This window comes from Balaenoptera acutorostrata, chromosome 8 (genome assembly GCF_949987535.1).
Source record: "Balaenoptera acutorostrata chromosome 8, mBalAcu1.1, whole genome shotgun sequence".
NCBI classification, from domain to species: Eukaryota; Metazoa; Chordata; class Mammalia; order Artiodactyla; family Balaenopteridae; genus Balaenoptera; species Balaenoptera acutorostrata.
This window is the reverse complement of record NC_080071.1, coordinates 60,651,186-60,671,744: the sequence shown is the minus strand read 5'-3', so window position 1 is coordinate 60,671,744 and position 20,559 is coordinate 60,651,186. Positions and strand designations below refer to the sequence as shown.

The 20,559-nt window shown below is 39.9% G+C and overlaps 1 protein-coding gene across 1 annotated transcript in view; it reads right to left on the bottom strand.

Annotated features, from left to right (window-relative positions):
* CDK15 (cyclin dependent kinase 15) overlaps positions 1–20,559 on the bottom strand; it is an 88,532-nt gene that overhangs the window by 56,409 nt on the left and 11,564 nt on the right. Inside the window, exons 5-7 of the mRNA XM_007190536.2 lie at positions 8,707–8,801; positions 7,891–7,953; positions 229–352 (exon numbers count right to left, since the gene is read on the bottom strand). Of these exons, the coding sequence (XP_007190598.2) occupies positions 229–352; positions 7,891–7,953; positions 8,707–8,801 (282 nt within the window). The remainder of the gene's footprint in view (positions 1–228; positions 353–7,890; positions 7,954–8,706; positions 8,802–20,559) is intronic.

Genomic DNA, 20,559 nt, shown 5'->3' with positions numbered 1-20,559 from the left:
CCAAGTTTTAGGATCTGATTAGACTGAGGCTTGATGGAACCCTAAGAAGTTACCAGTCTCACCCTATTTCTTGCCTCAATCTTCCTATATGGTTGTTTGAAATCCTGACAAAGCATCATGTTCCCCGGTTCCCACTTTTCAAAAGCCAGCCCTAGTCGATGCTTTAAACATGTGCACACAAAAGCATCATTGTTCATAGCCCAGGAAGAGACTCGGGGGGCGACTTACCAAAATCAGCCAGTTTGAGCTCTCCCAGGTGACTGATGAGTAAGTTCTGAGGTTTCAGGTCCCTGTGGAGAACGTGTTGGTGGTGGATGTACGCCAGGCCCCGCAAAAGTTGAAACATGAAAAGCTGGAAGGAATGAACACCTTATCTAAGCAGATTTGAGCCACTATGTGTTGATTTCTCCTCTAAATCAAAAACAGTCATCTGAAAGAATATAGTAAAAGGGTCTCTTGAGAGACGAAAAAAAAATGAAGATTTTGCATTCAAACAGGGAAAAAAAGGACAAGGAAAGTCAAGTAAGTAGACCATGTCCTAAACAAAGGGATTCTGGCTTTTCCTGACATCTCATTTCTTTGATACTGAAGGAATTACCCTTCTTTAAAAATCTAAAGTGAAACTTTGAAGTTTCCTTTGGAACAGTAGTTATTGATTTAGATGTGAAAGATTTAATTTTTTTCCCACTGATGAACTTGGCATATAAGATCAAAGTTGACCTGGAAATGATATTCTAACATTTACAACTGCTTAAGTTTTCCAGGCTCTCTGATATAAAACCCTTTTAAAAACAGAACACAGGGAGACCAGACTGGGAAATATATCCTTAGATGGTATTAGGAAATAAAGGAACCATTATCTTTTTAAACGAATTTTAAAAGTATTAAGTTCAAAGTGAAAACAAGGGAAATATACAGTATAGATTCAGAGGGAAAAGATACCAAAATAAATTAGACCAAAAAAAAAAAATCAAAAGAGAATAAGGAATAAATAGTATAGAGAAGAAAAAAAGGGGGCGGGGGAAACAAAAGGAAAAATACATTCTAGGCCTAAATTTTAAAATGTTGCTTGTGGTTACAAGGCACAGAAACCAAAGACATTATTAGGTTCCCACCAAAACACAAGCTTAAGGAAAAAAGAAAAAGAATGCTAGTATTCCAAGTGTCTTTTGCTATTTTCCAGTGCCACTGGCAACTGAGAATTCAAACACCAACATTAGGGTTTACAAAGACCTATGCCAACTGAGAACATGTGCTGGCAGTTTTGAAAAGAAAAGGCCAGCCCCAGCATTCCTGGGACACGGGCAAAATAGTAGATGCAGAGCCATGCGGATAAATCCACTTTTTCCATCACATCTTGGAAACCAGGAACTTCAGAGATGCTCGAACTTGCAATGACCTAACAATGACTTGGACACACTGGAATCAAGGTGATGAGTGCCATGGTCTGACCAAAGCAGGATCCTGGGGAGTTTACCTCCCACTGCATGGGTTCCATGCAGTTCCCACATCAGGGTCCTCAAGCCGTTTAAGAATGTTAACATTTTCTTGAGGCTCCTACTTCAAATGTTCGCTGGTTCAATGAGTCTTTCTCATCCCAATTCTTTCTCTTCCTGGTGCTTCAAACACACACACTGTATTATTCATTTTACCATTCATCCCATCACTCAGCTGCCAAAGCACAAAAGTCCCATAACAACATCTCAACCCTCCGATCGGTTATAAACATAAATATTCATGGAAAAGACAATATAAAGGACCAACTTAAATTCCAGGTAAAAGATAAGATGCCATAGTAGGTGCTTAAAAATATGTTTTTCAATGTGATAGTAGTAAGGAAAGAGGGAGATGAAGACAGGTGAGAGACAGAAGACAGAGAGATGGTGACCAGCAAGGGACAGAGACAGAAGGAAGGGAGGGAAAGGAACATGTACTGAATACCCAGGACCTTTTGTAATCCTCAAAACAACCCTGTGAGGAAGATATGCACGTCCTCGATTTATAGATGAGAAAAACAGGGCTCAAGGAAACATTAGAAACATGTCTAGAAAGAGTCAGGGCCAGGTCTCAAATTCAGAACTGCCTGACACCATGACACTATCCTGAGAAACCAGAGAAAAGTTAGAAAATTAAAACCTGACAGGGAAGGAGAGAGTTGGCTAGCTGAGTCAGAGACAGAGCTTCATAGTGGGCCAGCCTGAAATCCCTTTCACGTCCCAAGCATAGACTGTTCTCACTGATTAGTCACACCCACCCGCCACTCACCTTCTTGCTCTGTAGCTCCTTTCCTCCCTGGCTCCGCATGTCTACAAGCATTTGTAAATGGCAAAACACTGCAGTCTTAAGGTATGGGATTTCATAGCCACACTTGTCAAAACTGCAGTGTGTGCTGAGAAACCTCACCACCCACTTACTCTTTAATCCCTTACAACCTGTATTCCTCCTTTCCCACTGCCAAAACTTCACCAGTAATATGACCCAATCTGATGGTGTTTTCTCAGTCACCATCCAGATCGTGACTCTTTCCAGAGGGGTTTCCCATAGCCCAGGGGTTAGTCCTGTTTCCAACACAATGAGGCTCTTGGGAACAAAATAATTCCATTGGGCTAGTACCATCTGGGCTAGGAGTCCCACAAAAACACAGTCAGATCAGTCAGCCAACTCTTCCAGGGAAGCCCGAGTCCTTCCACTCACGAGGGAATTCCTGGGATTTGTTCTATTAGAAATCTGACACAGGCTAATCTCACTATGATTCCCATCCTGTCTTCTGTGGTCACTAAAAATATAAGCCTCTCTGACTATTCCTTTTTCCTCCCTAAAGCTCATCTCCATACTGTTCTCTGCTTCCTCTCATTTAACCCACCATCCATCGTCCCTCTCTCCCCCAAACCTTTTCATTGTTCACTTTTCACTCCTCAATCCTGGTTTTAAAACTTCCTAAAACCCACTCTCTGATGAATTTTCTCCTGTCTCCTTTGGCTTAAATTAGACCTTGAGTTCACTGCTTCCCTACAGCATTCTCAAGTGGATGCTAGTTCTTCTACAACTTGCTCATACCTTTGATCATTGCGAGGTGGGGTACTGGGTGACTTCCCAATACCCCTTCAAAACCATTGCTTCTCCACCCTCAAGTAAAAGCCCTTGTTGTTTGGACTTTCATGCCATTGAGCCACATCTTCCTCTATCCCTCTTCTCACTGTCATCCACACGACTCCCCACCAACCCCATCATTCACTCAAGACTTGGGCACCCAGATCCCAGCTGTTGCTTCCCTAACATCAGTGCCCGTGTGAACATGTCCAGACACCCTCCACACTCCGACGATCTGCTTTTCCAACCCACTTTAGCCCCTCACTCCCCATGGTCACACACTGGGCCTTGCCATCATATGGAATTGTTTTTCCTCTGAAATGTGAAATTCATCCCCTTACAAAATGGCTTCTGCTAGGATCACTTAATTCATAACGTTTTTACTGTGGTCACCAATGTCTTTTGCTACGAAAATCCAATGGATACCTTTCACTCCTTCTCTTTGCAGCATCTGGCTTTGTTGACCGTCTTCCTTCCTGAAGCTCTCTCCCCACTTTGGTACCACAATCTCTTAATTTTTCTCCTACTTCTCTGACTGTTCTTTTTATAGGTTCCACTTTCTCTACTGATGTCTAATATATTGATATTCCTTAGGGTTCCATCCTTGACCTTCTGTTATCACCTTACATGCTCCCTTAGCCATCTTATCCACTAACATTGCTTCAATTAACAACTGTATTCTGATTATTTAAAAGTCTTTAGCTCCACCTCAGATCTCTTTCCTGAACTGTTAGACCCATATAGTCTGAAGTTCACCTGGACATCCCATAATCACCTCAAGCTCAGTATGCCAAAACTTAACTCACTATATCCCTCTAAAATCTATTTTCCCATTTCTCTGTTTCAGTGAATGGCACGATCATCCACCTAATTACTTAAAGTTAGAAAAAGCATTGCTGACTCTTCCATCTCCCATTAATTCCGGCTAAGTAATTAATTGCACATATATCCAGTTTCCTCCACCATCAATTCACATCTGCACCACTGTTGTCCTCATTAGCCTCACTGTCAAGGTTGGAACCCTAATGGACACCAGCATTTAGAGAATGACTGGAGGAAATGAGAGTATGGGGTGGGAGTAGAGAAAAAACAAGGGAAGAGTGAGGTCAGGGGACTATAACATTTCACCAAAAAAAGTATTGCTCACCTTCCAATCTATTCACCACAGTGTCATCAGAGTGAGCTCTACAAAAAGGAAATCTGAATTTATCACCTATTAAAACGATTTAATGGCTCCTCATATGGAATAGCATGGCATAGCTGGGCCCTTCATGCTCTGGCTCCTACTTACCTTTCAAGTCTCAGCTCTAACCAACCTCAACTCTGTTCATTCTAATCCAGCCTTGACTCCTGAGTTATCTTCAGTTCTTGGAATATACCATACCCTCCCTGGCATCCCAGCATTTTCACTGCTGCCTCTACTGTGGGGAACTCATCCCTAGTCCTATCTGCTTTGACTGGATAACTTCTTCCTTTGTGCTTCCATATACCCCTAATAAATTCCTCTATTTATTAGTGTATCCCTCACAAACCCACAAAGTCCTTGCTATCAAATATGATTTTCAACTTTGTGACACTCTCAACCATGCCCTCCTTGAAACTGTCTCTTGCCTTGACTTCCATAAAAATGCATGTTTCTGGATCTTCTATATTCCTAAAAGCTGCTTCCCTCTGCCCCTTGCTGTCCTGTTCCTCTTCTCACCCACTAAAAGCAAAAGTTCTATCATCAGTTCTTTCCTCTTTGTGTTTGCTCTTTTGATTACCCACTCTCTCGTCTTTAACTACAAACTCCATGTATCAACTACCCTCAAATCTACATCTCTAGCATACACCTTCCTCCTGAGAACCAATCTCCTCTTCAGCTGCCTGCTGCTCATTTCCTTTGGCTATCCCACCTCAACGAGAAGCTCATCATGTCTAAAATAGGACTCTTCTGCCTTCTCTCTAAGTCGACTTCTTTTATTTCTGTTAATAGAGCTATAATTCTCCAGGTCAATCACACCCCAAATCAGTCACGTTTGACCTCATCCTTTCCCTCCATAAGCCCAGTTAGTCACCATGTCCCGGCTGAACTCTTGTTTTTGTTTTTCACATTCCTTTCTATTTGTACCTTCACTATCATAGTTTATCACTTCTTACCTAGAAACTTGCTACTCAGAGTTTGGTCCTCAGCCAGCAGCATCTGTATCACCTTGGAGTATGCTAGAAATGCAAAGCTCAGGCTTCACCCTAGACTAACTGCATCAGATCCCCAGGTCATTCATCTGCTCACTGAAGCTTGAGAAGCACTACGCTAGCCCACATCAATAAACTCCTAACTGGAATCCCTGACTCCAGTCTCCTCTCTTTAATCCATCCCACAGACCACAATTACATAAATTTCCTTCTGATCGTGTCATTCTTTTTCAATCAAACCCCTTTAATGACTCTACTGTCTAAGGAATAAAGTCCACATCTTAGAAAGTAAGGCTCTCAGCCACCTACCCAATCTATTTCCCCAGACTAATATACTCCATTTCACTAAGATAGTCTCTATTTCAGGCCAACAGGACCAGAGATGCAGTATGGCACTGGTAGAAAAGAATCTTAACCAAGAATCCTTTTTAGCAATGGCAAAAGCTGGTTCTATAACTTCAGGCAAAACATTTGTCCTTTCAAACCTTGTATTCTAATTCTGCAGAAAAAGAAAGTTAGACCAACCCAGTGTTTTTAAGGCTTTTTTTAAAAATTGTATCCCCCAGTAAGAAATATATATGTTTCCAGTTTTCACATTCATACATAGATAGAAGCACGGCTTCAAATGGAAAAAAAGTTGCACAAAATAATACTTATTCTTACTAAATGTAATATACTATAATATTTTCTATTCTTTTCTCATCCATACCATTTCATTTTTTTAAATGCTGGTTGCTAATCACCAACTGATTTCACAGCCCACTAGTGGGTCAGAACCTGAAGAGTGAAAAACACTGTGGTCCCTTCAACACTAACAGTCTATGGCTCTGGGGTCCTCTTCCTTGAACGCATCTTCTACTTCCCTGCTCTGTACCTTTGCTGAAAATACTCCTTCTTCCTCTAACATCTTCCCCTATTCCAGCCTCTTGAAATGCATTGCAACTTTAAAGGTCTGGCTTATTAAAACCTCTTAAAATGAGAAGATATCTTTTACTTCTTTGCATGTCTACAACGTTAGGTCTTATTTCTTACTTGGTGTTATTCACAAATGTCCTGTAATAGTATTGGTGTGTATGTCTTATCTCCTGTTTTTGGCTCTATGTCCCTTGAGGAATCATGTTTTCTATGTCTTTCTATTTTGCTAAGCACTTAGCACAGTGCTTGGAATGAGAGTCACTCAAGCCTGAAAATATTCTATCTTTCTCACAGTTACTCTTTCTCCAACTGTTCTTCTATTTAATCAAACCTCTAGTTCCTTGACTCTTCTGCCCTCTCCCTAGCAGTCAGCAACATGCCTATCTTCACTTCCTTCCCTCAGATTGGACTCAGTTTAGAAGCCTCTGACCATCCCTTTAACCTCTCTCTTGACAATTGCCAAATATCTTGCCTACTTGTCTTTTCCTCTCACATGTCTGGCAAAGCCCCACTTCTCAATCAATCCAACTATCTACTTTCTCTGCTCCTCTATTTGAACTGCTAAGCACTGCCAGAGAGAAAGAAGAAAGAACGAATGAAAGAAAGAAAGAAAGAAAGAAAGAAAGAAAGAAAGAAAGAAAGAAAGAAATCTCATGATCATGCAGATAATTTAATGGATTTCATCCTCACCAGAGTCCTTAACACACTACTAGACATTCCTTCTTGGTTTCCCTAGTTAGTTTTCTATTTCATTTTCCTGTAACTATTTTAAAAGGTTTTCACTCTTTTCAAACCCCTGTCTTCAAACCTTCCTTTCCCCCTTGCCTCCACGACTGGATTAGGTCCCCTTACTATGAGTCCTCATAGTATTCCTAGTTAACATGGCCATAGCCCTTATAACTTTGCTTCTCACTACCTGTTTAAGTCCATATATCCTACTGGGCTTTAGCTCACTGAAAATAAGAAACACAACTTATTCATTATTGAAACCTCAGGATTTAACATGGCACTAAGTAGTCAATAAATATTTCCTGAATGAATGAATTAATAAACACATAAATATTAGTTAAATGAATGAGTACATCATATATAAATCTCATATGGTTATGTTAAGGGCCAATCAATTAATTAATGCCAATAAAACCTTAGGGAATAAAAAGTATGAAATACAAATGCTTTCTAAAATTTATAACAGATGTAGAATTACAGCTAGTTAAGAGTTTATTATTATTTCTATTCCAATGACTGGAAAAATGGAAGTTGGTCCCACATATAATCGGATCTGATAGAACAGGCAAAAGGATAACTGATAAAGATCCAACAAAGGTAGTTTGTTTGCTAGTTGTAGTGGAGAACTATAGGTACAACACAAACTTTATCACAGACCACAGTAGTCTGCTATGAAGAAAGTATTTATTTTATGATGGCCTAACTTCACATTTTTTCTTGTAATGCAATTCTTTTTCATTGGTTTGTACTTCTAAAGACACATTTCATGATGACAATGACTGACAGGGTTAGGCTGCCCAGAAAATAGCCAGACATTGCTCCATATCTTGAGGCAAATCTTTTTTTTACTTTCGCCTAGAATAGCAATGATGTCCATCTTCTTATTAGTATCATGGAACTTCAGTTTGTGATGGCAGTCTGTTTCAAGATTCTTCTGCTGTGGCCAAGCCAGAGGAGAGTCCCGACCCTCAAAGTACTCACCCTGACATTGTGAGGATGAAGCCCTCCTGGATGCTGAGACATATACTGAGCCAGGTCTGTGTGCTACACAAAATGGTGGAGAGAGTGACATTAGCAGTGCTTGGTCAGTGTCACAAAGCAGACCACAGACTTGACTCTCAAAGGTATTACAAAGTTCAGAATTTTTGAGAATAAGGTGCAAAAGGTACACAACCAGGTTTTCTGAGACACCACTGTTAAAGTCAAACACAGTGTGCCTTCCTAACTGGCTGCTCTTAGAAGGAGGCCTGTTTCTCGGCACAAGAGAGGCTCATTTTAAATGACTGCCCCTGAACACAATGACATGGGGATTTTGTACTCTTCAGTGTCCTTGGAGGCAAGTCAGGTACACATGCCTTATGATTCCTTTCTGCTAATATTTGAAGAGTTTTTTCTTTCAGAAATACAAAACGATGTATTCTTTAGTAAACTTGTATACAATTTTTTAAAACCTTGTGGTTTATGTCTTTATTGTCAATGAAAAAATGTTGGGTTCTGCTCAGATAGTGATTAAAAATAGATTAAAAAAATAAGTGCAAAAGTTTTATTTAGGAGGCAGACTCAAAGTGTTTATTATTGCTGGTGAGGGGGGAAAAAGGCAGCAAATATAGCGGGTAAAGGAGCAAGACTAAAGAATGAGCATAAGAACAATAGGCTCCACTAATCACAATAATGAAAATTTCCATGACAATTTCCACATTGTAATGAAAGTTTTATCATGCCATAAAATATTAACAGATTCATTATACAAGCACCAGGCTTTTTCCTTATGCTTTATAAAATGCTGGGGCAACTCACCATGTATTCAAAAACGAATGTCAGTGTCTCTTTGGTGTGGATAATGTCATGGAGCAGCACAATATTGGCATGTTTCAAACCCTTCAGGAGAGAAGCTAGAAAAATTAAACAAAATTTTAATTCAATCACTGATCATGAAAGTACTGCTTTAAAAATGTCAAGCACTATTTATTTTTTAAACATTTCAAATCAACCATTCTGGTTTTTTAATGTTGGAAAAAAAATCTCTTGTTGTGAAATAATATTCAAAGCTATAAAACAATCTTCATTATTTATTAAATGGTGAATCATTGCATTTACATAACTTATTTTTCTTACAGGCTAAAGCAGTTGCAAAAAATATGTTTCTATTTACCCAATCAATTTCATCAAAGCACTCAGAGCACTTTGCAAATGCCTTCCTCTGGGAAGCTTATCATCTCTGCTTCAGAGCTACAGGAGAGGAAGCCTGGAGAGATAAAGGCCATTGGAGGAGCAGGAAAAGGAGTGCTGTGCCTTCTAGAGCAGGACTTTGCACCATGTGACCATTCTCTAAAATTCAAAGTCCCACAGGGGGTCAGCAGGGCCTGTAGATATGACTGATGGAAGGCAGGGATAAGAACATGGGATGAAGGATTGCTGAATCATAATATAGAGAGTGGATGGGATTTCTTAATGGGAGAATTGAAAACCTGTGAAAAGGAGGAAATTCACACTTAAAAAGAGGAGAGGGCCAAACTTGGGGAGCCTGGATGAGTGGGAAGGGCTGAGGACTGTCTCTTGCATCTTCAATAACAGGTTATTATTAGGTCACTAAAGGCAGCTCTAAAGGGGAGAAGTCACCATAAAAGGCCAGTGAGTGGCTGGGAGAGGGTTTGAAAGGATGACTCTGGGGGCTCCAGAGATAGGAAGACCTTCAGGAGGGTGGAGACCAGAAAAGGCACAATAAGGAGATGGTGAGTCTCAGCTCAGGGATCCCTGCATGAAGAAATAGTGTCTTTAAGACTTAAAGGAAAGGAAAAGTGAAGTGTAAAAACTCAAATCAATGTTCTGCAGGGTCTGCCTGCATATCATGAATCTCTTCCGCCTACTCTCTCCCAGAATTCCATAAGATTAAAAACAAACTAACTCAAATACTCAAATTTTTACAATTACTTCCTTCAGGAATCTTATCCTGTTGTAATGATCCTGTTGTTTTACGTCCTGGCAGCCATTCTCCTTTCTAGTGGGGATACCTCTATTTTACTCTGGGGAACCAACCCTCTCCTTACTCAGCCCATGCTATTCTGATGGGGCTGATACCACCCCTACCTAAGATTGGGCATGTGACCTAGGTCTGGCCAATCAGAGCACAACATCCCCCAGCCACAGGGATTGGTTCAGAGACAGGCCCAAAATCCAAGCCTTAAGAGAGCTCTAACTTTGCTTGTGCCATTAGGAAAGACATGCTTTCTTTTCCACTGTAAGGGCTGAGTTTGTAGGATTTAACTGGGAGCTGCTGTGGCCAGATTACCAACGCCTGGAACTAAACCTAAGGCAGAGAAAAACAGTGTTGGGTGTTGGACAGATTCTTGGTGACGTTCTTTGCACCCTGCAAGCCTGTATTTATCAGATCTGTGAGCCAGTGAATTTCCTTCTTTACCTCAGTTTGAGCTGGGAACCTTACCATCATAGGAGCCCTACTGCACCTGCTAACCCTACTCTGCTTGAATGACTAATGTTCTAACTTATAGTTTTTCCCCCCTGAATTCTTATGTGCTAAATTTATTATTTCACTTTTACAAGTACATTGCTTTGTAAACGTAGTAAATTGTTTCACAGGCATCTGTTTACTGTCCCTAGTCCCAGACCAAAGACTACAGGGAAATGGAACAACTTTCCCTCTCTTTCGGATGCTGCCACATTACCTAGTACAATGCTCAACCAAGAGTAAGCACTTGATTTTTTCAAATATATTTACTGGGTGTCTTAATGGAGAACTGACTGTAGAGCCACAGGCCTCATGCGAATCCTGGCCTTGTCACTTTCTACCCGAGCGAGCTCAGGAAAGAATCCCAACCCACGTCTCCATTCACTCCTTGTGAAAAGGAGATAATGCCTTTCCTGACCTGACTTCACAGGGTTGACATGTGGATGGAATCAGATCCCATGCATTAATATAAAGCATCGCCCCTGTTGCAAATTAGAATATCCCAGCCATTAGCTTCTAAGCCTCCCTATCACTTTGAACCCCTCTAAACCTCCACTCCCAGATTAACATCTTAAAATTTTGCTTATGTCATGTTTCTGCTAGAGTTTACAACACCATCCATATTTACAACACTGACTTCGGACAATCGGTTGAGAATGCTTGTATTTTATGTATATTTTTATTTATAAATTATGTTCATGAACTTCTCTCTCTCTTTCTTTCTCTCTCTCCCCCTCCCTCCCTCCCTCTCTCTCATCTCTCTCTCTACACACACACACACACACTACAAAGTATATACCAAAATTAGATTTTAAAAGGATATGGTAAAGCTGAAATTGCTAAGAATATTATTGACATTTTAATTTTATTTTAATACAATTTTAGTCTTGCTTAAATATGATATTATTAAAACTCCTGATGCTTATGTTTAACCATGATGGTATGTTTTGTTAATCACAATGGCCTCACACTGTCATTTGGTAAAAAGCTCAAGGAACAATATCTACTTAGGATGAGGCTCACTGCTAGTGACAACATTGGGTATAAATCTTTACTTCATATAGTTTTCTCGATCATTTGTTTTATAGGAGTAGGAAAAGTGTCACTTTTGCCATTTCTCTGTTGTTCTCTTACATTTGCATTATTAATCTTATCTTCACAATTTTTCAGAAATCTTTTGAAGCCATTAATCCATATGATGAGGATTCCCCACTCTAGTAAGTGACAACTCCTCTCAACTCTTTCTCACACCCTTAACCAATCCATCAGCAAATCTTCTGGCAATACCTTCAAAACATGTCCAGAGTTCCTCCCTTCTTACCATCTCCTCTGCTCCCATCCAGGGCCAGGCCACCATCATATGGTGCCTGAATTACTGCAAATGTCTCCTAACTAGCCTCCCTGCTTCCTCCCTTCCTTCTGAGAGTCTCTTCTCCACAGAACCCAGCCACTGTGACCCTTCTCAAATGGAAGTCAGGACATGTCCTCCTGGCTCCAAACCCTCCCGTGGCGTCTCATCTCACTCAGAGTGAGATGGAAGGGACATACAATGTCTGTCCACCCTCAGTACTGCCCTGCCCTCCTCTCCTCACTCCATCCTCATTCACTTGGCTCTGGCCACTGTGGACATCCAAGGCTGTTCCTTGGATGCTTCCAAACACATTTACACCCCAGGTCTTACACTTGCCCTTGTACCTGCCAGTAACCTTCTTGTCTCAGCTCAGCATGCTTCTTCCCTCACTTCCTTCAGGTCTCTGCTCATATTATATATATAAGTCCGAGCCCCCACCCCTGACCCACCCTCAGGTATCCTCTATCCCTGTGCCCTGCTGTATCCTTCTCCAGAGCACTTATCACCCCTGACATATTATATGTTTGTTGTCTGTCTCCACCTTTCAGAATATAAACTCCACAGGCACTTTTGTCTATTTTGCTTATTGCTGTATTGGCAGTGGCTACAACAATGTCTGGGATATTATAAGCACTCGGTAAGTATTTGCTATTGAATTAGTGGTCACTAATTACCTAATATTTCTATACATACTATTGGTTGGCATAGAGTATTTCTGTTGAAGACGCTTTTATTCCATGTTTATTTTAGTTATAAATGTCGTGTGTGTTATGGCATGTCTACTACTGCTTTTTTTTTTTTAATACCCCAGAACCACTGAAATAGTTATATGGAAACTGTGACTTTTGATGAGTAATAATAGGGAATTTACGTGAAAGAGTAGATGATGTTTAAAGCAGTTTTCTCATGATATGGGTATATTGTTTGGTCCATCAACCAGAGATATCTAAGATGCCTACCACCTCATATGTGTGGGTCTTAAACCCAGGAAGGAAAGGTCTTTTCTTCTAATTTCAAGGCTACCTCATAAACTTCACAGCAGAATATGGTGTGTTCTACAGGATAATTAGCTGAGGGATGCAAAAGCCAACTGAGAAGAGGAAAAATCCTAAAATCAGAGCATTCTGATTCCTGTAAAATTATTGTTTTTATAATTCACATAGTCTAGATATACTTATTTTTGTTCTTCTTCAAAGTAAAGACACAAAGATAAACAAGGGAGTCTTTAAAGCTCCAGAAAAATGGAATCGCAATAGAATTACTTAAAGTGCTTCTAAAATAATTTTATAATGATGATGATGGCTAACACTCATTGAGCATTTACCACATGCCAGGCACTGGTCTAAGAATTTTACATATACTAACTTGGTATGATCATGAGAACACTCAGAAAGCCAAAGAGGGGCTTCCCTGGTGGCGCAGTGGTTGAGAATCTGCCTGCCAATGCAGGGGACACGGGTTCGAGCCCTGGTCTGGGAAGATCCCACATGCCACGGAGCAACTAGGCCCGTGAGCCACAACTACTGAGCCTGCGCGTCTGGAGCTTGTGCTCCGCAACAAGAGAGGCCGCGACAGTGAGAGGCCCGTGCACTGCGATGAAGAGTGGCCCCCGCTTGCCGCAACTAGAGAAAGCCCTTGCACAGAAACGAAGACCCAACACAGCCAAAAATAAATAAATAAATAAATAAATAAATAAATAAATAAATAAAAATAATAAAGGAATTCCTTTAAAAAAAAGAAAAGAAAGCCAAAGAGAAAACCTGAAGAAAACAACATAATCCCAAAATCAGAAAAAATGACCCATGATGAAACGTTAGTCAGCTCATTTTAAAAATGTAAAGTATTTCTTTCTTTAAGTGTCCCAAAAGGTGTTTAATATGACCAACTAAATACCATTGAAATTCCAGCTAATGAAATTTAACCTGATTCTCATATATGTAAGAGAGTAATAATTTAGAAAAAAATTATCATTTTCATCTTGCAATGATATGAGAATATTTAATTTCTTTGTTTTGTTAATTTCATTGGGTTTGTGGTTTAGTGAAGTTTTAGGAAAATTGAAGCTTTGCAAGTGAAATGGGTCAGGATGTTTTGTTTTTTTGTTTTTTTGTTTTTTGTTTTTGGTCAGGATGTTTGATGTTACTCTCTGTTCTACTTTAGAAGAAAATGTAAAGATGACAATGACAAAGAACAAGGCTGATTCTCAAAGTCCTGGGACACAGCTATATAGAGTGAGCGCCTGGTAGTCAAAGCCCTCCTAGGTTGTGAACTCCTTGAGCACCTAGCATACACCTGGCATGTGGTGCTCAGTAAGTGCTTGTGAATTAATGAAGACCAGACAGTTGTCATGAGTTTATGTAGAAGTCAATAATGGAGCCAATTCTCAGGCCCAACCCACATTGGGCATTGAATTGAAAAGAATTTGTAGTTCCTGATGCCATGTTTTCTCTGGCCTGAGTGTCACAAATCAAGTCAATGAGCTGAGTCATGCATTCCAAGAAATCACCTACATAAATTTAGAAAAATATGAAGATAAATGTTAGATAATAGTTATCATCTGACTTCTTTGGAATTGTTATCCCAATCACACGGCATTATTTTGTTTTATAAAAATACAACTATGGGGGCTTCCCTGGTGGCACAGTGGTTGAGAGTTTGCCTGTTGGTGCAGGGGGAGCGGGTTCGAGCCCTGGTCTGGGAGGATCCCACGTGCCGCGGAGCGGCTAGGCCCGTGAGCCACAATTGCTGAGCCTGCGCGTCTGGAGCCTGTGCTCCGCAACAGGAGAGGCCGCGATGGTGAGAGGCCCGCGCACCGTGATGAAGAGTGGCCCCCGCTTGCCACAGCTGGAGAGAGCCCTCGCACAGAAACGAAGACCCAACACAGCCAAAAAAAAAAAAAAAAAAAAAATACAACTATGCACATATAAATGTGTTATGTCCCTGACGTGATTTGATTGCATTTAACGGAGGACTTCTTGACAACCAGGCCTATCGTAATCTCTATGTGGTAACCAGCAACTCAGTGCTTCTAATTGCTATCCTCCACCTCACTGTATGACCTCACAGAGGTGCCTCTGTCTATTTTTGGCTCAGTTTTCTCATATATGGACCGGGAATAATTACTTTGTAATGTTTTCTACTAGAGAATGATCTTAAAAGATTCTCAGCTGAAACAGTTTTCTAACTTAAAGACTTGCAATTACAGTGCTGTAGAGTGGATGAAAGAATCAGAATTGACAAATATTCAATATTGTATGTTATTTTCTTTAAAATGTCTCTCCTGTATTTTGCTTAACACTTATACAAAATGTATCATAAAAATAGATTTCTATTTTTATTTTAACTGTTGCGAAAGGAAAAATGCTTGAGTTAAGGATTTCTAAATTTATCATAATAAAGTAGAAAGGATATTTTGAATATAATAGAATGGATTTGAATAAGTAATGACTCTGATTACTAGCTCTGTGACCTCAGATGTGTTACCTAACCTCTCTGAAGTTCATATTCCTTCATCACTATGACAAAAATAACACTTTACCAACTAGAGTTGATGTAAAATTTCAAAAAAAGGATTGAGTTGGGGGGAAGATTATGTCATGTGCCTAGCCTTCAAAAAGATTAGTTCTATGATTGCTTCCTCACTAATGCTGCTAACAGGCTGAAAGTCCTGGAAGTTCTTTTTAAACCAAGTTTCTATTTTTATAGAAACATATTTAAAATAATGCACATTATTAAGACATTTATACATAAGTTAATAAAACTAGGGAACTTGTTCTTATATAAAAACTTTTAATATTTGTCTATTCAAATGAAAGTGTTATCTCCTAGTTGCAAAAATAAACATTTAAAATATAATTATGGGGGGCAGAGTCAGGATGGCAGCATGGGAAGACATGGAGTTCGTGTCTCCCCACAACTAGGGAGCCTGCCAGATGCTGGTGGGGGACCTCGATGCCCAAGGAGATGGGAGGAACCCTCAAGCAAACTGGTAGGACATGGGGGAACCGAGAAGGGAGGAGAAGTGGAGGCCAGACAGGACTGGCGCCCCTGACGGGTGGCTGGAAGCGGGGAGGGGTTCCCACGCCTGGAGGGACCCTCGGGATCTTGGATCAGGGTGGGGAGTGTGATGAGCATTTCCCCTGCCCAAAAGGCCTGGGAGCCTGCCTGGCTCTCAGGCCAGGTCCTATGTTCTCAGAGGCCCCCTCCAGGCCATAGTGGTCCTGGGGGCATAGGAGGGAGGGCAGGGGAGAACAGGAGAGGCAGGTGGGAGGGGCCCTCCAGGACCAGAGGAGCAGGAGAGGAGCAGAGGGTGCTTGCCCCATCCACTCGGGCCCAGGAAGCCTGCTGGGCTCCCAGGCCGGGTCCCCCACACTGTGAGACCAGAGGCACGCCTGGGCCCCTTCTGTTGAGCCTAAGCCTCACCTCTGCCCCCGCCCCGCAGGGCCTTTTCCAGCCCTTTGGGTCCTAAGCATAGGCCCTGCCCACTGCCCAAACCCCGCCCCTGCCTAGGCCTCATCCTCCACAGCCAAGGCCTTTTCCACCTTTTTTTTTTTCTTTTTTCCTTCTCCTCTTTTTTACAATTGTGGTTCTGTTTTACCTTCATCTATATTTTTATTTTTATATTCTTTCTAACATATCTGTTAGTTTCCTAGTCTAAGTTTATTCTTTACTCTTTGTTATTGTTCTCCTTTTTTCTGTTTTTTCTTTTCTTTTTTCTTTTTTTTTTTTTTTGTCACCCCATGCGGCTTGCGGGGTCTTGGTTCACAAGCTTCAGTCAGGCCAAAGCTCCTGTGGAGCTCCGAGGAGCTCCGAGTCCAAACTACTGGACTAACAGAGAACCTCAGACCCCAGGGAATATTCATCAGAGTGAGGTCTCCCGGAGGTCCTCATCTCAGCACCAAGACCCAGCTCTACCCAACAGCCTACAAACTCCAGTGTTGGAAGCCTCAGGCCAAACAACCAGTAAGACAGGAACACAATCCCACCCAACAACAACAACAACAAAAAGACAGAAAAAAAATATGTCACAGATGAAGGAGCAAGGTAAAAACCTACAAGACCAAATAAATGAAGAGGAAATAGGCAATCTACCCGAAAAAGAATCCAGAGTAATGATAGTAAAGATGATCCAGAATCTTGGGAATAGAATGGAGTCACAGATTGAGAAAATACAAGAAATGTTTAACAAAGATCTAGAAGAACTAAAGAACAAACAAACAGAGATGAACAATACAATAACTGAAATGAAAAATACACTAGAAGGAATCAATAACAGAATAACTGAGGCAGAAGAACGAATAAGTGAGCTGGAAGACAGAATGGTGGAAACAACTGCCGAGGAGCAGGATAAAGAAAAAAGACTGAAAAGAATTGAAGACAATCCCAGAGACCTCTGGGAAAACACTAAATGCACCAACATTCAAATTATAGGGGTCCCAGAGAAAAATAAAGGATCTGAGAAAATATTTGAAGAGATTATGGAAAAGTTCCCTAACATGGGAAAGGAAATAGTCACCCAAGTCCAGGAAGCACAGAGAGTCCCATACAGGATAAACCCTAGGAGAAACACACCAAGACACATATTAATCAAACTATCAAAAATTAAATTCAACAAAAAAATATTAAAAGAAGCAAGGGTAAAACAACAAATAACATACAAAGGAATCCCCATAAGGTTATCAGCTGATTTTTCAGCAGAAACTCTGCAGGCCAGAAGGGCGTGGCAGGATATACTTAAAGTGATGAAAGAGAAAAATGAACAATCAAGATTACTCTACCCAGCAAGGATCTCATTCAGATTCAATGGAGAAATCAAAAGCTTTTCAGACAAGCAAAAGCTCAGAGAATTCAGCACCACCAAACCAGCTTTACAACAAATGCTAAAGGAACTTCTCTAGGGGGGAAACACAAGAGAAGAAAAAGACCCACAAAAACAAACCCAAAACAATTAAGAAAATGGCAATAGGAACACACATATCAATAATGACGTTGAATGTAAATGGATTAAATGCCCCAACCAAAAGACACAGGCTGGCTGAATGGATACAAAAACAAGACCCATATATACGCTGTCTACAAGAGACCCACTTCAGACCTAGGGACACATACAGACTGAAAGTGAAGGGACGGAAAAATATATTCCATGCAAATGGAAATCAAAAGAAAGCTGGAGCAGCAATACTCATATCAGATAAAATAGACTTTAAAATAAAGACTGTTACAAGAGATAAGGAAGGACTCTACATAACAATCAAGGGATCAATCCAAGAAGAAAATATAATAAATATAAATGTTTATTCACCCAACATAGGAGCACCTCAATAAATAAGGCAAATGCTAACAACCATGAAAGGGGAAACACAATAATAGTAGGGGACTTTAACACCCCACTTACACCAGTGTACAGGTCATCAAACCAGAAAATAAATAAGGAAACACAAGCTTCAAATGACACAATAGACCAGATAGATTTAATTGATATTTATAGAACATTCCACCTGAAAGTGGCAGAACACACTTTCTTCTCAAGTGCACATGGAATATTTTCCAGGAGAGATCACATCTTGGGTCACAAATCAAGCCATGGAAAATTTAAGAAAACTGAAATCATATCAAGCACCTTTTCTGACCACAATGCTATGAGGTTGGAAATCAATTACAGGAAAAAAACTGTAAAAAACACAAATACATGGAGGCTAAACAGTGCACTACTAAATAACCAGAGATCACTGAGGAAATAAAAGAAGAAATTAAAAAATACATAGAAACAAATGACAACGAAAACACAACGACCCAAAACCTATGGGACACAGCAAAAGCAGTTCTAAGAGGGAAGTTTATAGCAATTCAATCCTACCTTAGAAACAAGAAAAATCTCAAATAAACAATCTAACCCTACACCTAAAGCAACTAAAGAAAGAAGAACAAAGAAAACCCAAAGTCAGTAGAAGGAAAGAAATCATAAATATCAGAGCAGAAATAAATGAAATAGAAACAAAGAAAACAATAGCAAAGATCAATAAAACTAAAAGTTGGTTGAGAAGACAAACAAAATTGATAAACCCTTAGCCAGACTCATCAAGAAAAAATGGGAGATGACGCATATCAATAAAATTAGAAATGAAACAGGAGAAATCACAACTGACACCACAGAAATACAAAGGATTATAAGAGACTACTACAAACAACTATATGCCAATAAAATGGACAACCACAAAGAAATGGACAAATTCTTGGAAAGGTACAATTTTCCAAGACTGAACCAGGAAGAATTATAAAATATAAACAGACCTATCGCAAATAATGAAATTGAAACTGTAATTAAAAATCTTCCAACAAACGAAAGTCCAGGACCAGATGGCTTCACAGGCAAATTCTATCAGACATTTAGAGAAGAGCTAACACCGATCCTTCTCAAACTCTTCCAAAAAATTGCAGATGGAGGAACACTCCCAAATTCGTTCTATAAAGCCACCATCACCCTGATACTAAAACCAGAAAAAGATATCACAAAAAAAAGAAAATTATAGACCAATATCACTGATGAACATAGATGCAAAAATCCTGAACAAAATACTAGCAAACAGAATCCAACAACATATTAAAAGGATCATACACCATGATCAAGTGGGATTTATCCCAGGAATGCAAGGATTCTTCAATATACGCAAATCAATGTGATACACCATATTAGCAAATTAAGGAATAAAAACCATATGATCATCTCAATAGATGCAGAAAAAGCTTTTGACAAAATTCTACACCCATTTATGATAAAAACTCTCCAGAAAGTGGGCATAGAGGGAAACTACCTCAACATAATAAAGGCCATATATGACAAACCCACAGAAAACATCATTCTCAATGGTGAAAAACTGAAAGCATTTCCCCTAAGATCAGGAACAAGACAAGAATGTCCACTCTCGCCACTATTATTCAACATAGTTTTGGAAGTCCTAGCCATGGCAATCAGAGAAGAAAAAGAAATAAAAGGAATGCAAATTGGAAAAGAAGAAGTAAAACTGTCACTGTTTGCAGATGACATGAAACTATACATAGAAAATCCTAAAGATGCCACCAGAAAACTACTAGAGCTAATCAATGAATTTGGTAACATTGCAGGATACAAAATTAATGCACAGAAATCTCTGGCATTCCTATACACTAACAATGAAAAATCAGAAAGAGAAATTAAGGAAACAATCCCATTTACCATCACAACAAAAAGAATAAAATACCTAGGAATAAACCTAACTAAGGAGGCGAAAGACTTGTACTCAGAAAACTATAAAACACTAACTAAGGAGCGAAAGACTTGTACTCAGAAAACTATCAAAGATGATATAAACAGTTGGAGAAATATACAGTGTTCTTGGATTGGAAGAATCAATATTGTGAAAATGACTATACTACCCAAAGCAATCTATAGATTCAATGCAATCCCTATCAAACTACCAATGGCATTCTTCACAGAAATAGAACAAAAAATTTTACAATTTGTATGGAAGCACAAAAGACCACGAATAGCAAAAGCAATCTTGAGAAAAAAAAAAACGGAGCTGGAGGAATCAGGCTCACCAACTTCAAATTATACTACAAAGCTACAGTAATCAAGACACTATGGTACTGGCACAAAGACAGAAATATAGATCAATGGTACAGGATAGAAAGCCCAGAGATAAACCCACGCACATACGGTCACTTAATTTAAGACAAAGGAGGCAAGAACAGACAATGGAGAAAAGACAGCCTCTTCAGTAAGTGGTGCTGGGAAAACTGGACAGTTACATGTAAGAGAATGAAATTAGAACACTCCCTAACACCATACACAAAA